Source organism: Plectropomus leopardus, chromosome 18, assembly GCF_008729295.1.
Source record: "Plectropomus leopardus isolate mb chromosome 18, YSFRI_Pleo_2.0, whole genome shotgun sequence".
NCBI lineage: Eukaryota > Metazoa > Chordata > Actinopteri > Perciformes > Serranidae > Plectropomus > Plectropomus leopardus.
The window spans coordinates 29,256,791-29,276,739 of record NC_056480.1 but is presented as its reverse complement, the minus strand read 5'-3'; the positions used below and the strand labels follow the sequence as shown (position 1 = coordinate 29,276,739).

The 19,949-nt window shown below is 41.5% G+C and overlaps 1 protein-coding gene across 3 annotated transcripts in view; it reads left to right on the top strand.

Annotated features, from left to right (window-relative positions):
* Positions 1–292: 292 nt before the first annotated feature.
* kiaa1522 (KIAA1522 ortholog) overlaps positions 293–19,949 on the top strand; it is a 65,285-nt gene continuing 45,628 nt past the window's right edge. For all 3 annotated transcript variants that reach the window (XM_042506545.1, XM_042506544.1, XM_042506546.1), the window contains exons 1-2: positions 293–360; positions 1,841–2,234. In XM_042506545.1, the coding sequence (XP_042362479.1) occupies positions 2,003–2,234 (232 nt within the window). In that variant the 5' untranslated portion in view covers positions 293–360; positions 1,841–2,002. The remainder of the gene's footprint in view (positions 361–1,840; positions 2,235–19,949) is intronic.

The following is a 19,949-nucleotide window of genomic DNA, read 5'->3' as shown; positions in this document are numbered from 1 at the left end:
AAAGGAGGCTAGGAGGAAAGACAATAGGAAAGCTAACAGCAGGACTAGAAAATACTAATGAGCCGTGCAGCTGCTATGGTGGACTGTACTGAAGCTAACATGCTAAATGTCAGCTGTTTGGAAAATGAGGAGAAGCAGCCAGAGCTGGAATGGTGCTGCAAACTGCTCACAGCCCAGTGAGAGGTGGGAGGAGAGGCTGGCTCTCACACAGAGGGAGGGACTCAGAGAGCATGGAGCTTCATTCACTCTGCTAAACACACACACACACACACACACACACACACACACACATGCTCTGCAAAGCTGTTCTCAGGCTGAGAGGAACGAGGGTAGCAGGGGAGAGGACTGCACGCTCGCTCTGTAAGTTGAACACTGTTCTATTCTGTCCGACTGTTTTATAGCAAATATTTTCATGGTCTGCTAATGTGACAGCATGTAGCAAAGTGCATGGGTTCATGTGTGTTCTTTAACCCTTTGAAACCTCACCTAATTGGCTTGGTTTCTTTTAAAAACATGGAAACGAGGCAATGAGGAAAGAAGAAATGACCAAAAAATGAGAAAAAAGTACAAGAAAATCACCCGAAAATTAGTTTAAATAAAGTCAAAAAGTTTTAAATTATAATAATCATGTACCATAAGTATAAATACCTAATTATTATAATTATATATATATATATCCCTAGACATTTTCCCATGCTTTTTTCAAACACATTTTCCAAATCGACTTATTTCTTGCAATTTGTGAAACATTTCTTACCGAGTTACTCATTGTCTTTTTTCCCCATGTTTTTGGAACAAAAAAAAAAACATCAATTTGCTCAAGGTTCAGAGGGTTAAATACTTGTGAAACACACCTGACAGAAAAGTGATGTGGCTCCAGGTTTCAAAGGGTTAAATGTGTCTTTATAAAGTAAAAAGTCTGCTTTGTATTTGCCCACCACTAGTCTTATTGAACTGAACTTCTCTCTCGACTCTAACGCAGCCATACACACTTTTCTGCTGATGTGAACCACATGTCAAACATGCATGCGCACACACACAGACTGTGCAGAGGTCCAGCTCTGCTCCCCGGGGCTTCTCCTCTACATACACAAAAATGAGAGAATAGAAAAAGAGGCAGTGGGGGCGGGCGAGTAGAGGGAAAACTTTAGTAAGACAATGTGGGAATACTCATGTTTACAGTGAGGCTGGTATGTTTTCCTGTTTTATCTTTCTTTAGTTTTGAAATAACCTGATGAGTTTGATTTATTCCAGTTAACCCTTTAAAAACTGGATCGACATCACTTTTCTTAAGCTGGTTGTCACATGTTTTTAAACCTTTGGACCCTGAGCAAAGCGGTGTAATTTCTTTTCAGATAAAATGTAGAAAAAGGCAAAAAGAAACTTGACAAGAAATGTTTTTAAAAAAGTAGACTTAGAAAATTAAATTAAAAAGGATAAAAGTCCAGGAAATTATATTTAAAATGATTTATTATAATATAGTTCAATTTTTAAAAAAATGCTACAATATTATGATTATTTTTATTTTTATTATTTTTAAGCATTCAGGTCATTTCCTTGTTTGTTTTGTTGACCTTCCTTTTTTCCCCCCTATTTTTTATGTACATTTCTTGAACTTTTTTTTTTTACTAATTTCTTGCTAATTTCATTATTAGTTGCTCATTGCCTTCTTGCCATTTCTTTAAGCTAACTTGCTGAGGTTTCAAACAGTTAGTGTTCATATTCTAATAAATCTGATATTTTTGTTTTCTCTTTTTGCTTCATCACGTCTGTCTGGGTTTCATTTGGACCCTTTTTTTCTGTCTTTCATTCCATCCTGCTGATCTCACTGTTGTCCCAGGTGGTGACAGACAGGAAAAACAGAGACACTGAACGAGGCCAGAGAGGGACAGAGGGGTTCATGACACCCTGGAGAGCAGGAAGGTTTCACTTGTTCCCAACAGAAGACACACAGTTCTGGGTGGAGGTCCAGGGGCCATAGCTCCCAGGACCAACCTCCAGGATGTCCCGGAGGAGGTCTACAGGTGACCTGGTGCCCAGGGACATCACTGAGATCTTAGCCCGGGAGGCGAGGGCTCAGCGTGGGCAGAAGAAGCCGGGTAGCTCCCTTGGACAGGCCTTCAGCTGGTTGAAGGGGAGCCGGAAGAAGAAGAACCTTGGAAACGGGCTGAACCGAACTGGTGCTGGTGCGACAGATACCAAAGTGGGACTTCAGAACCATGAAACTGCAAAAGGTGAGTGAGCCAAGACATTATGCTTCACTGTTTTTCTTAATTCTCTGTGTTCAGCTGATTACAGAAAATGACATTCTATCAGACATGGAGCTTGTTTAAACCTGGTATTAGCATGTGTTTTGGTGTTGCGAAATCAAGTGGACAGATCAAACTCATCACTATTCACACCTCTGTCATGTGTCTCCTACTGATCTTCTGAGTTCTAATTTCGTTATTGCCTACGTGACTGACGTTAAAAGGTTGAAGGGCCCGGAGCATAGTTATTATGTCCACACTCTCACTAGCTGCTCGCTAGCATCATGTTAGCAGTTATGTCAGTACAGCTGGAGACACCACTGTCAACAGAATTCAACACGTTTCCTTCTATTGGACAAAACAATGTTTAGTCACACCTGGGCAAGTTACAGAGTATCACCACGCTGTCATCAAAACAATCACCATGCCTTGCACTGATGACATAGTCCTTGTTAGGGACACATTTGTGTTCGCACTGCAAGAGGTAGGTGGCGACATGTGTCCCAGAGCACCTCAGCAAGTGGTTTGAGTGATAGGATCACAATGCGTCTTGATAGTTTGGGTCTGGTCTTTATTGTTAATTAATGGTGTCATTATGAAGTCAGATTGGTCTGTTCTTTCTTGTTAGTGAGAACAATAATTAACAGTCCTATTTTTTGTCTGAAGTGCAGTTTTCAGGCAGCAGTTATTATGTTGTATTATTATTTTAATGTATTATCTAATACTACTCATTCTCTTTTTTAATTCATTTATCTTTCTATAAATTTGTGTATTGATTTGTATTTGTGCACTCATTAAATCATTGATTTACTCATATATTTATTTGTTTATGTATTTATTTTATCATTTAGATATGATTAACTGACAGTTAAATGAATGCAATTCACAGAACAAAGCTTTTATTTTGAAGTCGGTTCTTTGATGCTCTTACTGTAATACCTATCATATATATACGATCCACTAAACAAGGTGGTGGCTGGTTAGACCGTCTTTTATGGAGTGGAGGTTGGCTTGACTGCAGTAAAAGACACTTACATTTTAGGTAATTTTCCAGCACCAACAATGGATAGCTGACTCCAGAAATATAAGTCACAAACCACAGGAAAAACAGGCATGTCCAGGTGTGTGCTTCACGGTTAAATGTCCTCTGGAAACACTTGTTTTAAAGTATTGTAGCATGTTTTCTTAATGTGTTGTGTTGTGGTATTTGCAGCATGTTCTAGAAATGCTGTGCATGTGTCTTGAAATTAATGTTTTCATAATTTACTTCTGTTTTGTCTATTTGCATGTGTTGCTGTAAAGCCTCTGGAAATGTGGCTTGAAACAGTAAGAATGCACATTTGATTGACACCTTCTTGGATCCCCTCTTTGTCAACTGTCTCTCATCTCCATGACGACAGCCATGGAGCAAAGCAGAGTCGTCGTGGTACAGCTCTATCTGTTCCAGCTCTCTGACTTTGGCTGCGTTCCTAAATCCAGAGAGCTGCTGTTGGAGTGTTCTGTTTCTCCATGAATTAAAGAAGGGTTAAGTTCATTACACATTCACTTCACTCTGCATTTTGCTGCTCCTTCTCCCCAGACAGTGTGCCCAGAGTGCACTCTGACACACCCTGAGTGCACTGCTCTGGATAACTGAACGGTACATTCCAACAGCGCTCCGCCTTTACCAACAGTCCAGTTTGTGCCACAGTGCGCTCTAACACTCAGAGTTAGCGTTTCTGATCGCACCCTATTGAAAGGAGCTTTGAGGGATTTCAGTTTGGCATGTTAAATTAGTATCAACTTACAGCTGACTTCAAATTTTTCATTGTCTTTATCCACATTAGGTAAGGTAAAGTAAGGTAGATTTATTGGACCAAGGTGATATGGATCAGGGATAACCATGCCCAAATCAACACAGCTTCAGGACACTGTGAAAAAAACTAAAATGACAAGATTTCAAATTTGGATTGAGGCTAATGTCTGACCATTTTGATGCTTTTTATTATGCATGTAAGACCCCAAATGACATATTTAAAAAAAAGTTTTTGGTGATTTGGGTTCCTAGAGGCTTTAAATTCCCCCTGACGACCACTGTAGTAAGGTTATAAACATGATGTTAATGTTGTGTTTACAGCTTGTCACACTGCCCCCTACTGGCCAAAAAAAACCACGAAAGCAGGCTCAAGGGAAAAAAAACTCAGATGTGACAGACACATAAAAACAATTTCAGTAAACAACCTGCAGTTAGTATGGTTTTGATTCTCTGTCAGTCCAGTTGCTCTCAAGTTATTATGAAAGGATGATCTGCAGGAAGACAGTGGGATATCAGTGAGAGAAGACTCTGACTCTAATCAGAGATGCATACAAATCTTAGTGGCATGGATATTCTTGTCAGGGTTCAGTTTAGGTGAGGATCAGAGTTTTGGAGCCATGCTTTGCTTGTTTGGCAGCTTTGCTGTATAAATATGTTTTGTTTTGTCTGTAACGATCAGACTGTCTGTACAGTCATGAGGTTTCAGGGAAATATGCTGACTTTTGGATTAAGATGGAAAGGTAACAGGGATTTTGTTATCATCAGGACATCAGTCGGTACATTTATAACTTGGCAGAAGTGACACACATACACACACACACACTCAGACTGTCAGACTGGACTGACAGGAGTCTAATCCCCCTTTCTGTTTACTGATGCGTTTGCTTGGTCGGCAGCACAGAGATTACCCACAGTCCCCATTCCCTGTTTTTGTTTCACCTCCAAAGCCATCCTTTTCTCTTCTGTTACTGTGTGTGTGTCAGTGTGTGAGTGTGTGTGTTACTCTAGCAACTATCCAGCAACTCTTAGAAATCCTGATTCACAGTCTGTCTGACCTTGTTTGGTCTTTGTGGGTTTTGTGCTCATTCTGCCTTAGAAGAACCTCCATGATACCTCATTATGCCGAACATTGTGGTTGTGTAAGGTCTATGGAGAACCATGAATGCTGGATGGCTAACAGACAGTGGCTCCATTTGAAACCAAAGATTAACTAGTAGTAAGGCTAATAATTCCCCAGAATAGGATGTGGTCAAAGGCTGATGGTAAGAATGTGTGGGAACCTTAGTTTTTGGCTTGTTGTCTCAGAGATTTTATGATTTTAAAACTAAAGGGGACGACTGTCAAACATGTCCAACAAACAGATCGCACATCATAATGAACATTCAGGCGTTTTTCATAGTGATAGTGTGACTGAGTTGTTTGTTTTTTTTCTTTTAAACTTTACTCCCTTATTGCTTCACAGCATCGTGAGTTATGTTTGCGGCAAGATAATGACGTTTTTTTAAGAATTCTTTCTGTGTTGTTCTAGTTTGTTAACTGATTGTTCTTGGGCAGGTGGGTCCTAATCAAACTTCATTTATTTGTTTATAGGAGAGAAAATCAGTATATCTAAGCTACTTCTTTTTTTTTCCAGAGGATGGATGTCATTTCAATGTTTGAGAGGATAAACGAATAATTAAATACATCTTAAATCTTAGTATGCTCTGCTTCTGTGTCACAGGGCTTTGTCAGGTTATTATGAGGAGTTTTTGGGTCTGAAGTTATTTATCTATGATAATAAAAATTGTCACAAGCTGTGTAATGTCATGAAAGTGCTTCAAAAGGTCATTGAACATTGAACATCTCGATAGTTTGGAATGCCTTTAATCAGCCCCTCCAGTATTTCACAATGTTGCGATCACAACAATTCATGTGGAATCAGGCAATCCCTGTGAATTCGGCATGACCTTGCAATTTTGTCATCACCTCAACTTTACCCCGACTTTGACTTATTTCATTGCACAGCTGTGCACAGTATATTGATCCGCTCAGTCCCTCTCTCTCTGTTTATCATGAGACTGCTGCTGCACCTGTCACAGACGCTGACGGGAATAATAATAAATATAATAATAATATCTTAATTTATATAGCACCTTTAAAAACACAGTTTACAAAGTGCTTTGACAAACAAGGCAAAGCCGGCTGTAAGCAGGAATGATCATTTTACCCAACGGTTATTAACAGGTTTAATGACTGTGGCGACCCATTTCAAGGTACAAGGTAGATTTATGTAGATTTATTGTAATTAAATGAATCCCGCTACATCTTTTTGGCGTAAAAAGGAGGAGTTGAGGAGTCTTACAGTCTGGGGAAAGAAGCTGCTCTGTACTCTGGTGGTTCTGCAGCAGATACTTCTGTATCTTTTTCCAGATGGCAGCAGGGTGAACAGACTGTGGTGGCTGCTGTCTTTCAGTATCCTGTGGGTTTTGTGCAGACACCTCACTTCACCGAAGTCACTGATGATCTGTATATGGGAACCAGTGATGTTCTGGGCAGTTTAATCACCCGCTGTAGAGCCTTCCTGTCCTGGGCCGTGCACGAACCATGCCATCTCATCATGTTTCCAGTCAGTATGCTTTCTATTGCTCCTCCTTAGGAGTTAACCAGGATCTTGCTCTGGAATTTAGCCTTCCAAAGTTTCTCTAGGGCGTAGAGCCTTTTCTGTGCTTTTTTAACCTGGGTGGTGATGTGTGATGACAGAAATAGGTTCTCAGTAATTCCAAGGAACCTATAGCTGTTCACCTGCTCCACCTCAGCTCCACTGATGTAGATAGGGGTGTAGACATTTTGGTATTGAGCAGCACTGAACTCACAACTTGCTTGAGCCCCCCCACAGCTCATCTTGAGTGGAGCAATAGTAGCATCTGTTTCTACTATTGCTGTGCCTCTCTCCCCCTCTCTCAACCCCTCTCCCCCTCCCCCCTCTCTCTTTCTCTTTTTCTTTTTTGCCATAATTGTATTTCATTTGTTATTTACGACATCTATTGCACGTCTGTCCATCCCGGAAGAGGGATCCCTCATCATCCTCTACCGCTCTTCCTGAGGTTTCTTCCTTTTTTTCCCCCCGTTACAGGGGTTCTTTTTCGGGAGTTTTTCCTTGGGTGATGTGAGGGTCTAAGGGCAGAGGGATGTCGTAAACTGTACAGCCCACTGAGGCAAACCATGTTTTGTGATAATGGGCTCTATAAATAAAATTGACTTGACTTGACTTGACTTGACTTGCAGCATAGAGCAGATCTGTCTTCCATAGTGAATAGTTCCTTAGTGAAGAGACTTATTTAGAATGCTAGAAACAGATTTTTGTATTGCGTAATGGAGTTGGAGTTTTTAAGCTTTACAAACTATAAAGTGTCACAGCTGCTGTCAAGCTGTTCGAGGCACACTGGGCTCTCCCTCACCTGACACTGGAGCTCCGGGTTGCACTGTGTCTTTCTCTCACCTGACGCTAAAACTGACGGGGGTTGGGATCCCAGGCGAGATCCCCACACATCCCGCCCACCAACTGAAGCTTCAAATAATTGCTGTTGATAAATGCTGAAGCTACAGAGCCCAGAAAATGGTATTCAAGACAGCCCTGCTTTACTCCCTTACTGTTTAGAGCATTTTAAGATGTCGTTACTGTAAGATATCGTTGTTATTCAGAAATCATCCTTTGTTGACTGATTGTGATTGAGCAGATGGGTCCTAATGTAACAGCAGATATGTTTCCTATTGGCTAAAAGTTTTACTTTGGTGAGAAAATCAGTATAATCAGTAAAAGCAGGAAGCTGAAGGTGTTTTGTGTTTTGTGTTTCGCACAATTCTCACAATCTTTCAGAATGCAGCCATGAATCTTTGACTGGATCATTTCAAAACTTTTTTAAGTTTAGTTTTCGGGGACTAGTATTGTTTTTTTTATAGATAGAGCAGCTGGAGATGTAAAGGAAAGGGGGAGAGAGGTTATGACATGCAGCAAAGGGCCACAGGTACTTTAGCTAGCGGTCATATCTCGTTAAAGTTAAGCTGGTGTCAGCAAACACAGGTGCTCTACTTCACCAACATGAACAGCTGGTGCTTTCTGTCTCACCTGTTGTGTGTGTGTGTGTGTGTGTGTGTGTGTGTGTGTGTGTGTGTGTGTCATTTAATTGTTATGTTTGGATTGTTTTCTTTGGCACTTTTTTCCTTCAAAGATAATGAGCAAAGCCTTTTTTCCCACCAGTAAATACTAAGTGGTGTTTTGCACCTTTATATTCCTCTTGCTGCAGTTCAGTCTCTCTGAACCTGTTGAGTGACTTTACCAGCCTGATGAGATTAATGTTCGAAGACAACTGTCACACGTACACATACTGTAAGTATGTTGTCCTCACACACTACTTGGTCTCTCTGACTATACTGGTTTGGTTACCAGACACACATTTTGACAATTTGCGGAGACAAAGGATCGCTCACTAATGCAAATTTTCTATTTGACATCAGCTGTTTCAGCAGTGAGCACCTATCCTGTCCTGTCATGACACAGGTTTCAATAAAATGTCCTGAACCAGAGATTTCACACTGCCTATCAGTGACCGCCCTCAAAATCACCCACCCACAAGAGCATTTCCCTCAAAAGCAAAGCATTTTTTTTAAGTAACTGCTGCCACTACAGACCACAGCTGTGATGATGGGCAGGTTCTCCGGTGAACACTAGCCGAAGTGAAAGTTAGCTTGTAGCTGCATACTGTAGCAAGGCAACAGATATCACTGAAATAATGAAGGATTTCTACATATTTGGACAATTTACCAGCCATCTGAAGCTTGGTAGAAATGTTGGCCCAGTTTTTCTTCTGGTTGTCCTAACAAGTTACTGCCACCGTAATTCCAGGTACTAAGACAAGTGTTGATTTTAGTTGATGAAAACTATGACGAAAATCAGTCATCAATGATCTTTTTCTCCATGAAGAAAATGAGATGTTGAGTTTAAAAAAGTAATCAATAATAACAACTATGACAAAATAGAACTACTACTACTAACAACAGTCATATTTGCAATTATTCTCTCACACAGTATGAGCCATATGAGATCGGAGCTCCGACTAACTATAAAGTCCAGGACATAGCAGACTGAGAAGGACTTTTGGCTGAAATTAAATTATTTTTCTGCTACTGAACAGTGAGATCAGTTAGAGTTTACAGGTAACCTGGGCACAAAACCCACTTGTCTCATATTATTTATTAGTGGTGTCAAAGCATCTGAGACCATAAATAGAGATTTTGAGCTTTTGTAATTATGATCAGCTCTTGTGTACATGTAAATTATCAGTTAAGCCTGCCAAATATTAGTCCAACTGGATATATTTAACAGAAAACATCTTGAGGAAAAGTTGACTAAAATGTCATGAAATGACTAAAATGTGACTAAAACTTATAAGCCTTTTTGTCTCAAGATTGAGACTGAAGCTAAAATGGCAGCAGAAATTAACACTGATTCAGAAACCAACATTATCAATTCCTACATGCTGTCTTTTTTCCATTACATGTGATACCGGCTGTTTAATTGGTAAAAGCCAGGCGGTGATAGCCAGAGGTTCAAATCTGTGTGCGTACCCCAGCACCTTACCGCCATGTAGGAAACCGCTTCCCCTCTGCTGCTTTCCCCTCATTGAAATGACTGTAGGCGACAAATTACTGCTCAACGGTGTGAAAGCAGCTGTAGAAACAAGAGGAATCAAATCATTCAGTAGACATAAGATACACCTGAAATCAGCCCTGAAGGGGAAATGGTGTTTTCAGCCTTAACTATATTTTCCAAGGTTTTTGTGTTTAAGTGACTCATTGAGACAACAATTTTTGAATTGGTCCAGTATTGCGAGAGAGCACTGCAGCCATGGTAACAAAACAAGCTGCAATATAATCCCTACAGGCAGTTGTGCAGCAACAATTTAAGTCTGCTAAAAGTGTTTTATTAGTCACTTAGACATAAAAACATTTGAAAATAGGGCCCAGGTTGAAAAATACAGAGGTTTCCCACTAACTGCCACTTAGATGAAATGGTAGAGACTAAATGTCGTGCACTAAGTGTGTGTAACTGTAACATTTCTGCAACATGTAGTGCCCTCAAAAATTCCAGAGCAAAAAAAAAACAACAAAAAAAAGATGTATATCCTTTACCAGCCTGTTCTCATTCTTGAGTTGTTTAATACCGCCGCTTTTGTATTGATTTTGGCATAAGATCTGACACCAAAAGCCACCTCTCGTGGCTGTATGATACACTGAGAATAGGATTGACAGAACCAGTTTCATTGCTATATTTTGCCAATGGACAGCCATATGGCTCCTACTGTGGCAGCCTCATATGCGGATGGGCGGCGTCACTTGAAAAAGGACGGAACCTATCTCGTCTACATGATACGCTACCAGACAGCATCAGGTTGAAACACTACTGGTACCGACACAATGTAAGGAGCACAAAGGTTGGGGTGGGTTGAGTGTTGATGGGTGGATCAACAAACAAGCCAGAATGTGTTGTGTTTTTGTCTAGACATTACCATGTTCCCTTTTAGCCTAATCCTAAGCATGCACCTTTGCAACACGTTCTCATCCCAACTTGTCACATGGTGTCTCTCTGTCAATGACCATCTTTGTCTTCTTATGGCATTTTAGGTATCCTTCTGTTTCAGCAGTTTACGCTCTGGGATGCCATTACCGTGACGTTAACAATTACACATGGTGGAATGACACATCCTTGTTCACACAACAGCACATGGCAACCTGCTTAGGCAAAAGAGGCACATGTTAAGGTGCAGAAAAAAAACAGCACACATCCACACGAGAAGCAAACTCCAGACTCCCACTCAAAAGTCAGTTGTATGTAGGACCCATCCACCTCCCCTCCCTCCCACCCTATAAGTGCACTCAAGCTCCTTACATTATGTCATAACCTGCAGCATTATTACCTGCCGCCGTCCTTCTGCATTTAAAGCGCACGTGAACAGTTCCATCCAGCTGCTTTCTCAAGTGACACCGTCTGTGTGCGTTGCATGGGACGTGCCTGGTGCCGTCCAGCTTTCCCCCAACGTATAATAACAATGCCACCAGTTCTGTCTAAACGCATTCTCATCTGATGCTGTACAGCCGTGTTCTGGCTGGAAACAGGAGGTGGCTTTTGGTATCACGCTTGTATGCTGAAAGCACTGACAGAGTGGACATATTTGACGAGTTTGGGATGAGAATGAGCTGGCTTTTGTTGACATCACAATGTTTGTTGCCATGTGCATTTGTTGCCATGTGCTTTGGTCACATATACCCACCACGTGCCTTTGTTGACATCCCAGTGTTGAGAGCGGCATCTACAAGGTCAGCAGCAGACACAAGAGGATACCTTGAATGTAATATGTAGATGTGGAAGTCGCTACAAAGCGGCAACATGTGACGACTTGGAACAAAAGCGTGTTGCCTTTACTCAAATCATAAGAAATCTTAATCACAGTTATGCAAACTCTACTCCAGTAAAGCAAACTAATGATGATTTGTAAGTGTATCATAGAGGAAATGTTGAATGTATAACAAGGAAACTAAATTTCATACACTGCAATCATTCTTTTCATAGTCTACATTGATGAGATCTGAAGTGGAGATGCATATTTTTTGCAGTGTAGAGACAGTTGACATGACGTTTGACAACAGAACACAGTGAGGCTCCTCTCTCTTCCTCTTGTGAGCCTTCTTGTTTCTGTTGCAGTGACCTGTAGCTCTTACTAGAATGTGTCTTTGTTGCTGGGTTTACATTGGCTGTGTCATCCCTGCATGACTGGCTCCGACCTGCTCGTCCGTGATCCACGGCCCTGCAGTCCAGCGCTGACTGCCGGCTGTATTTTTCAGAGATTCCTCTACTGTATAAAAAAAAACCCAACAAAAAAACACTCTTTGATGTGCTGAATTCCTGAGAGCCGTGCATCAGAGCCGTTTGTGTGTGTGCGTCAAGGTCTTTCAGCCTGCATGTGTGCGTGCGTGGCATCCTGGATGCCAGATTGAAGCTAGAGTTATGCGATGGAGAGAGGAGATTACAATGAATCACAAAGCCACATTCAGCCCTGAGAGGACTCTTAGGAAACACTCTCTCAATGCTTTTTTAATTAGAGCGACTTCTTAGCACAGAAACACACACACCTATTTATCTTTGGCTCCAGTTTTTTCAGTCTCTTTGCCTATTCATTACTGGATATTACTGTTTTTGATTTGCTTCTCAGATTGCTTAATAGCCTGTGTTCAGCCCTGCTGTGGGTGTGTTGGTCTTCACTGCTCTTTATTGTGTAATCAGCGTGTGTTTAAAGTTGTTTGTGAACATCTACAGTGCTGCGTGAGGGTGTGTATCAGAGAGTTTCTGTGTGTTGGTGTGTCAGCATCATATTGCTGGGCTTAGGGCGGCGCCAAGCCAACGCCAGCACTCATTACATCACCTCCAGACTCACACACAAGGGCGCATAGAGCCCCCGCAACTACCTGCTTTGTCCAGCGCAGTCCATCTTCAGCTGCTGGCTGTTTGAGTGGTGAGGTCATCTTGCACGGTCCCTGGGATTCCGCATATGTGTGAAGTCATTGTTTTCTACACGTGTGAAGCCATGTGTTTGTGTGTGTCTGTGTGTGAATACTGTGTTACAAATGCAGGCCTTGTAAATGTGTTTATATTGGATCCCAGCAGGGCTGAGCCAGTGTGAATATTTTCAAACCGATTTGATATTAAGCTAAACACTGTACCAGTTTACACAATTTTACCAGGTGTCCCACATGATTCAGCAGTTCATCCTCATTGGAACATAACGACTCCATGTACCAATAGAAAGTATCACGTAGCATTGCGTAACATTGGAGCTCTCTGTGTACACTGAGTCTATCAAATATGCACCTCTGTTACTTAATTTAAACAAACATGTAGCTATCAACTGTGTGCTGTAGATCAGACTGGAGACATAAAAACTGAAAAGATAGTGTAATTTTATGTTTTAAATCAGAGAACACATGTTTTATATTGTGATATTTACTGGGAATTTCATAAATTGTAACCAATAGCAAGTAACATTAGCCTAGCTTGTTTTAGCGATGGTCATCTACTTCAGCAGAAACTCTTCCCAGCGATCTCCCCTCCAGCCAGCTGACACTGTGTTTAGGTTTTTGGTTGTGGAAAAAGGAGGTGTCCTGTAAATAATTCCTCATTTCAACTTCAAAAATCAGATGATCCTCGTCTACTGTGGCACTTTCTAAGCAAGCATCAGATATAAATGGAAACACAACGTCAAGCTAAAGTTCAGCTCACAGACCTGCAGCCATTGTGGACAGCTATTTTATCAGCCTCAGTTCCAAAATAATGTCACACTGATGCATTTAATCTCTCTCATGTTGCCAACACTGGCTGCCTTGCCTCAGCAGTAAATTACACACAAGCCTGTATTACACTAGTTGGTCCATTAGTAAGTTTCAAACATGATATTACATTAATCATGCTGTCATAGTGCTTATTACTAATGCAATTTGACTTGGATTTAGCACTCTGACTTAGGCTACTTTTAAAATTGGCAGAACGTAACATATAATGACAAATGTTGGTTTGGCCGGTTTGCATGAATCAAAGTGGTTTTGCTCATACACTGAACTAGACCAGGAAAACTGGAATTCAACCCAACTCTAGATAGCAGTGTTTGCTGGATTTTCTCTGTCCGCAGGGATGTGTGTGAGTGTGTGTGGGTGTGTGTGAGAGCGAGAGACTGCCACATCACAAAATGCAGTCAGGTTGTGTAGATTCGCAAACTATAATGCAGATTACAGAGCTTGCAGAGTAATTGAAGAGCAAACATCTCATTACACAGAGAACATTGTATAGAGCCTGAGCTCTATTACAGGCCACAACTCAGGGCTCCTTTAATACAGTGTGACAGGATGAAGGCAGAGAGTGGAGGGCAAAGAAAGGCGTGCAGCAGAGAGGAAGGAGTGTGAAAGTTTAATGCAACTTCACAATGTTCCCTGCGAACATAACTCACCGCTCTCTCTCTCACACACACACACACACACACTTTGATGAGCAAGGTAATTTTACCTGGGTAAGCAGATACCTCCAACCCTCATCCATCACTGTAGACCTAAAGCCATGCCGGTGAGGTAAACGTACCCAGGCAACGGCACTGTGAGGCAGCAATGCTGTGTGGCAGCAATGGGATCCCTGTCAGAGTGAAATATTAACCCTTTAAAACCTGTGCCGATTCGTTTGATTTTTTTTAAAGGCATAAAAGACAATGACCAACTTGACAAGAAGGTGAGGTATTTAAAATGTGCTACAGAAATAACTTTTTTTTTTTTTTTTTTTTTGCTTTAACAATTTCCAGCACTTTGGGGGTAATTTCCTCTTTTTTACTAACTTGTTTTTTTCTTTTTCTTTTTTTTCTTATGCTTATTTTCAGCATATTTTCTTGTAAGTTTTTGCTAATTGCTTTTGTAATTTTTGGCCATGTTGTGCTAAGTTGCTCATTGCCTTCTCCTCATGTTATTGAAAGAAATAAAACTAATTTGCCAAGGTTTCAAAGGTTGAATCATCTTTCAGGCTGTATTAAATATGAGGATATGCTGTTGAGCTGCCCGCAGAGATGAGCTGCAGCAGAGTGGGAGAATGAAGAGCGGATGGAGATCAGACGGAATGGAGAAGCATGATAGGAATTGAGGTCACACAACCCCCCACTGTTCATATGCCTGTTAATCAGATTTATTTCAGCCTCATGATGATTCAATTCAGCTACCCCCCCCCACCCCCACCCCCCCAAATTCGCACACACACACACACACCCAGCAGAAACAATTTTTAAAAAATGTTTGATAAATATATTTTGACCTTATTTGGAGAACCATGCACACACAGTCCTTCTGCCCACACAGATACACATGGACATGGATATGGACATGGATACACTATGCAGTACTCAGTTTATGGCACACAGGCCAAATCTGGCCTCTGAAAGGGTTCTTGGTGACCCACAACAGTATTCTATTTCCAATAAAACCAAAGTGATTCAGAATGGGATTCTTTTTCTTTTTTTTTACTTTTAGTATACATAAGGTAACAGAGTGCATAAATAGCATCCAAATAAAGCTTGTTTATCAAAAAAAGTGCCAGTGGCACAGAAATGTCCTTAGATCCTTACTGGGGCTGCTGTGACTGGTAATTTTGCAAAAGTGGCCCCCAAGCAAAGCAAGTTGAATATTCTACACGAAAGGAAGGGGTTTCTAAAACTGCTTGTTATCAACATCCAAAGCTCTTCTCCAGAGGTATTGTTTATGGAATCAGAGCTAATGGGTTGTTTTATAGGACATGGAGGGTGTTTGATGTGGCCGAGAAGCAGCTGGAAGACATCAGCATGGGACTGAGGGAGTGGGAGTCTGTATACACATGGATATACAACTGATTTAGCCTTAAGACTGTGTGTGTGGCTCCTCTTACATAACTTGTTGTAATAGATACACCTGTTGAACACAGTTTACCTGATCCAGCTGTGCAGTCTGTATTTCTGTGCAGAGAGGAACAGAGCAGATAATGGCAAAGCACATGAGGGATTCAGTCAGTGTTGAGAGAAGAGACATCGGGGACCTAATTGTTCTCAAGACTCGACTCGGTGGAACATCTCGGAACACTAGCCAGTGACTTTATCTAATCTCTAATATGTTTGTCTCTGCTTCAAGATGCAATGCCACACTGTGATTGATCATCTGACTGGCCTCTTGTGTCACAAGCTTAAACTCACAAGATTTATATATAGCAGGCTGCAGATCTCCATGAGAACCCTTCAGTGATTTTAGTCCATTCTACACACACTATCCCATGGCAAAGGAACAGCATGTTAGACCTGCAGGAAGTGAGCTATACAGCCAAAAATGCTGCAATTTCAAAATTTGCATCCATTTAGGTCCAGATTTTGAATAAGATCCCCTACCTCCTTCAATCATTTGACAAACCAGAGGGACTGAGGACTCACAGTGACCCACAGTACCCCCCAAAAAACTGTACAATTACAATTTGTGATTACTTTACTTGCCTGTAAATCCCGCACATTGGCTTCTGCATCATATGGCCCAAGTCGTCACATATTGCTGCTTTGCAGTGGGCTACCACGTCTACATATTATGTTCATGTATCCCTCTGAATCTGCTGTTTACATTCCGGGATGGCGCTACTGTGATGTCAACAAATGCAAATGTCAACACAAGCACATGGCAGCCAGTGTCACAACATCAAGAAATGCACATGCTGGCATGGATGGTTACACGCAGCAGAAGGAGGCACATGGTAAAGTGAAAGAAAAAAACTAAACATTCATTAGGGAAGTGAACACTGGACTCCCACATGAAAGTCCAAGGTTTGTTAGACTCCTTATATCACCGTCAGCGTTATACTGTGATGCCGTTCTGTTATGTATAATGCACATAAGAAAGATGGTTTTTGGCATCATGATCTTAGGTCAAAGCAGCAGTATGTTACAAGTTTGGAATGAGAACAGGCTGGTGACACCGGTTAGACTGCAGCTGCAGCTGATGTTATTGAACAGTTTTGAGTGCTTTGCATCAGTCACTGTCTGTCCTGTATTTGTACTGTGGTGGCGAGGCCTTGCCACAAGATGGGAGTGCAGCTCTGATGTTGGCTGATTGATTGGATGTGGAAATAAAACAGTGAAGAATGGAACTGCGATGAAGAGATGGAAACAATGTCATATAGGTCAACCTATAATGACTGCTACTGTTTTATTTTTTTTTAACTTCTTTAATAGAAATGTCCTAATTCACGCTCCCAGTCTCAGATTCTTGAGCACACACTCAGCAGTAAAAGTCTACACAGAAATATTTCAAAAGGTAGATTCTCTAATCCCGTCTTGAGGCCGTGGTGATGGTCACCCTGACAACCAGTGTCCCTGACGACTATTCCCTGACAACCGCATTCCTCCACACAAATGCACTTTAATGTACGCAGGGGTACATGCACACACACATGCACATAGCCTGACTAGCTACGTTCTCCTTTGAGTTCGCTGCAGCTGTCAAACGCTCAAATCTCTCCTGACAATGACATACACTTTGATCACACTCATATTTAAATGTATCTGGGGCATGTTTAGTAAGTTGTAGGTGAAGGCAGTGTACAGAGCGTCCAACACACACACAAGCACACACACACACACACACACACACACACACACACACACACACTGTGAGTGCACTCCCCCAGCTCTGTGACAGTTGAGACAGTGAGCTCAGAGTACTCCAGCAGCACAAATGGACTGGGTGTGGTTCTGGTGGGGCTGCATTAACACGCTGCATCTTTCTCTCGGAGCGTTTTATAGCAGATCATTTTACACTCTGTGATGGAAAGCTTTAGTGATGTCATGTCTTTCATTTCTCTTTCTCCAATGCAGATACACAAACACACAAACATGTAGATTGGGAAATTCCCTGAAGCTCCAAACACCAAATCGATTCCTGTTGTAGAAAAGCGAGGGATTGTAAATTCTTTGCTCCGTAGTGCAGCACATCTCCTCTTCCTCACGACTCCCCCAGCCAGTAAATCTGCTTTTTATTGGAGGCTTTTTATCTTCCAGCAGTTCTCTACGCACAAGAGGGGGTGGGGGACAGAGGGATGGGAAGAAACGTGATCAGGGTGGCCATGATGAGGAGCGTGTGGTTTCACTTTTTTCTTCTTCAACATAACACTCCCTTCCTCTTGCTCCATTTTCTTCCTGCACGTGATCTGAGTGGCGTGATGAGAACGCTGATGGTGTTTATGTTGTTCCTCTTCCTTTAAACGTTTGTCTGACCTCAGTGTGGATGACTGTTATCGATCCTCAAGCTCTGGGAGAGGTGTTATCAGCATTTAGTGACGGCAAAGGTCATGACATCATCACCGTTCAGCCCTGTTAGAAATGTACACTTTTAAGAAGCGAGGGAAATGGGAGGAGGCAGAGGGAAATGTAAGGAACGAGGAAGATGACAACTTCCTGTAAATAGAGGGGGTTGCTCAGTGTTGCCCATTTATATTTGCTTCCTCATGTTTGCTGCATGTTGTCTCACATCTTTGAGTTGGTGCTCTGTTAATCCTTTAAAACCCGGAACAGCATCAGTTTTCTGCATTCAAATGCCTTTCACATGCATTTAAATCTTTTAAAACCAGAGCAGATTGGTTTGATTTCTGTTGAAAACATTGGCTAAAAAGGCAATAAGCAACTTGGTAAGATATGTCCTACAATTTGCAAGAATTTAGAAAAAGATGACAATAAAATACAATTACCCAAAAAATCATTTTAAAAGGGATAGAGAGAGAGAAATTATTGTTAGTTACCCTTTGAAACCTGGAGTGACATCAATTTATTGTCCTGCTTCAGACACCTTTGACAAGTATATAAACCTTTAAACTCTAAGCATTTGGTGCAACTGGTGCAATTTCTTTCAAAAAAATGGGAAAGAAGGCAATTAGCAACAAATTGCAAAGTATTAGTGGATTTAGACATTTATTTCTAAAAGACTTTGTAATACTATTGTAATATTTTTTCTTGTTTATCTTGGTTTTTCAATATCTTGTTTTTTGTTTGTTTGTGTTTTAGCTTATTTTCTTGTACCTATGTACGTATGTATGTATGTATATGTATATATACATATATATGAACTCTTTCTCTTATTATTCTTATTTATTTATTTATTTATTTTTGCTTAATTTTCTTGTCATTGGTAGCTTGTAACGTCTCCCTGCGTTTTTGATTAAAGTGAAGCCAATTTGCTGAGGTTTCAAAGGGTTAAAGTGAAGTAACATTGCTCCTCTGGAATCCACCATCATCCCTGTTTCTGTAACTCGCCCGTCTGCCTCAGCATCTGCGCTTCCTCTCGCAGGAATCTCAACACAGCTTTCATCCATCTGATCGCTTGACGGGCATATATCCTGCTCTTTTTACTTTTCATCTGTGTCGATTTTTGTGCTGGTAGGAATTTCCAAAGGTGCCAGACACGAGAGCTGAACCTGTGAGCATCGCTTGAATTAGTGAGCATCCCTCTGTTGTTTTTAGTGTCTGCTTTTGCCTTTATCTCAGAATTTATCCCCTCTCTTTGTCACTCATAAAAATCACTGACAGCTTTCTTTGTGTGTGTGTGTGTGTGTGTGTGTGTGTGTTGTGGAGGACTCTGTGTTTTCTCCATCACCACGCTGTGTTGACTGGATGTGTCAGCAGTGCTTGGAATGGTTTGAAATAAAGAAAACTGATCACTGCTCGCTAACAGAGGAGAATAGGAGAGATACACAGCTGGAGAGCTTCATTAACCGTGACAGAGATGTGTGTGAATCATCATATGATCCGTGTTATGGAGATAAGTGTGTGTGTGTATCTATGTGTTTGTGTTTCGACCCCTCTTCAACAGTGAAAACGCTCAGCTCGGAGCTCAGCGATCACAGAGGCAGAGAGTGGGAGGGGCACTTACACACAGTCACACACACATGCATTCACACACACACTTGGTAGTGTCGGTGCTGGATGCTGCCGTTGCTTCAGCAGCTGGATGTACGGGACTGGAAGTGTGTCAGCTCGCAGACTAGGACTCATTTGAGTGTTTGTGTTGAATTTTTGGATCTGTGTGTGTGTGTGTGTGTGTGAGACAGCTTTGGAGCTATTTGTTTTATAGGAATGGTGTCAGTTGGTCTGTAGCACACACACACATTATACCGTAGTGTGTGTGTGTGTGTGTGTGTGTGTGTGTGTGTGTGTGTGTGTGTTTCAGCAGGACTGAATCAGCAGGATTTTTTTGACCAGAGTGATTCAGAAGCGCGTTACTGACTTTGACTTTGAGGGAGTGTTTTCATGCAGGAGAGCGAGGGACTGTGGGGTTGTTAGGGAGAG